We start from the raw sequence: 1,342 nt of genomic DNA, 5'->3' as shown, positions 1-1,342 counted from the left end.
GCATCATGGAATACAGCCTTACAATTATGAAGATTGTAACAGACTTTCATATTCCTTTTTCTTCATATTCAGGGAATCTTCAGTTAGGCCCTCCAGCTACCACAGGTATCCCTGCTGCAGGCATGTGGGGAGCCCCAGTCGCTGCCCCTTCCATGTTCCCCATGCCAGGAGTGACTGCTCCAGGCCCAATGCCCACCTACCCACAGCCCTCTGCCTTTGGTGGCCTCCCCATACCACCCACAGCCTGGGGCCAGCCTGTGACACCTCAATTCGGTGCCGCACCCTTATCCCCACCCCACCTCAACTGGAGCCAACCTGTAGGAGCGGTTCCACTGGCATCTCCAGGCTGGGGTCAGCCCAACATGACCAATCCGTTCCAGTCTGGCCCGTCGCGCCCCCCTCCCAGGCCACCGGCCCCTCCAAAGGTAGAGAACAGTGCCTTCACAGCGTTGGATCCCCTTGGAGATAAAGAAAAGAAGATTGGAAAGGACATGTTCAAGGACTTCCAGCTCGCCAAACCGCCCGCCATCCCAGCCAGGAAAGGGGAGCTGGCGCCCAACTCTGCTCCCAGCAGCAACGAAGCTGGGGCGTTCGATCAGTATTTTAACAGCAAAGTGGGCCTGCCGCAGGATACCGCAGATCACGATGACTTTGTTATCAATCAAATTACAGCAGGTAATCCAAGCTAAATTTAGCAAGTTTCAGTGTTTCTGACTCTGAGATTTGTCATTAATTGTGTTCTCTGTCCCCAAACCAGCTCCTGCTCCTGCTCCTGCTCCAGCTGCAGCCCCAGCTCCGAGCTTTAACCCCGGCCTCCTTGATGCCGCCTTCTCTTCTGCTCCTGTCGCAAACAATTCAGCACCAGCCCAGGGACCCAATCAGGACATGTTTGATCAAGCATTTGGGGCCCCTGTAGCCATGGTACAGAGACGAGACTCTCACACACACATATTCACGCCATATAAAAGTACTGCAGTAATACTTTGTAATTTGGGCCTTTTTTCTCGATCTTACAGCAGACTGCTGCTGTTGGTCAGACTTCTGGTTCAACAGCTGCTTTCGGGGATCGTTTGGGAAATCCCTTTGCTTGACCCGAGCTTTGTACAAAAGTAAGTATGTTTTTGTTTTTTTTTGTTCCTTAACCCTTTGAAATGTGAGCAACATCACTTTTCCATTGCTGCTTTCAGGTGCCTTTTACTGATTTTTAAAACTTTTGAACTCTTAGCAGCTTTCTCTCTAAAACGTGGGGAAAAGGCAATGAGCAACTTGGTAAGAAGTGATCCACAATCAAAAGGTTTAGAAAATCATTTGTAAAACAAACAAACAAACAAACAAAAAAAGG

The 1,342-nt window shown here is 49.9% G+C and overlaps 1 protein-coding gene across 1 annotated transcript; it reads left to right on the top strand.

Moving 5' to 3' along the window:
• Positions 1-13: 13 nt before the first annotated feature.
• LOC121966515 (disabled homolog 2-like) lies at positions 14-1,126 on the top strand. The gene is made up of 3 exons (XM_042516598.1): positions 14-675; positions 758-921; positions 1,017-1,126. Exons 1-3 carry the CDS (start codon positions 27-29, stop codon positions 1,089-1,091), a joined length of 888 nt encoding a protein of 295 aa, XP_042372532.1. The 5' UTR covers positions 14-26; the 3' UTR covers positions 1,092-1,126.
• Positions 1,127-1,342: the final 216 nt, after the last annotated feature.

The sequence above is a fragment of the Plectropomus leopardus genome, unplaced genomic scaffold (genome assembly GCF_008729295.1).
Source record: "Plectropomus leopardus isolate mb unplaced genomic scaffold, YSFRI_Pleo_2.0 unplaced_scaffold24884, whole genome shotgun sequence".
Lineage (NCBI taxonomy): Eukaryota > Metazoa > Chordata > Actinopteri > Perciformes > Serranidae > Plectropomus > Plectropomus leopardus.
Note: the sequence above shows the minus strand (reverse complement) of the source record. Positions and strands in the feature narration are given on the sequence as shown.

Bases quoted from the DNA above. Each gene is read 5' to 3' on its own strand.
- LOC121966515 (XM_042516598.1), top strand. From the start codon at position 27: ATGAAGATTGTAACAGACTTTCATATTCCTTTTTCTTCATATTCAGGG. The intron at 676-757 runs GTAATCCAAGCT...TCCCCAAACCAG, and splicing joins TATCAATCAAATTACAGCAG to CTCCTGCTCCTGCTCCTGCT. The intron at 922-1,016 runs GTACAGAGACGA...TCGATCTTACAG, and splicing joins TTGGGGCCCCTGTAGCCATG to CAGACTGCTGCTGTTGGTCA.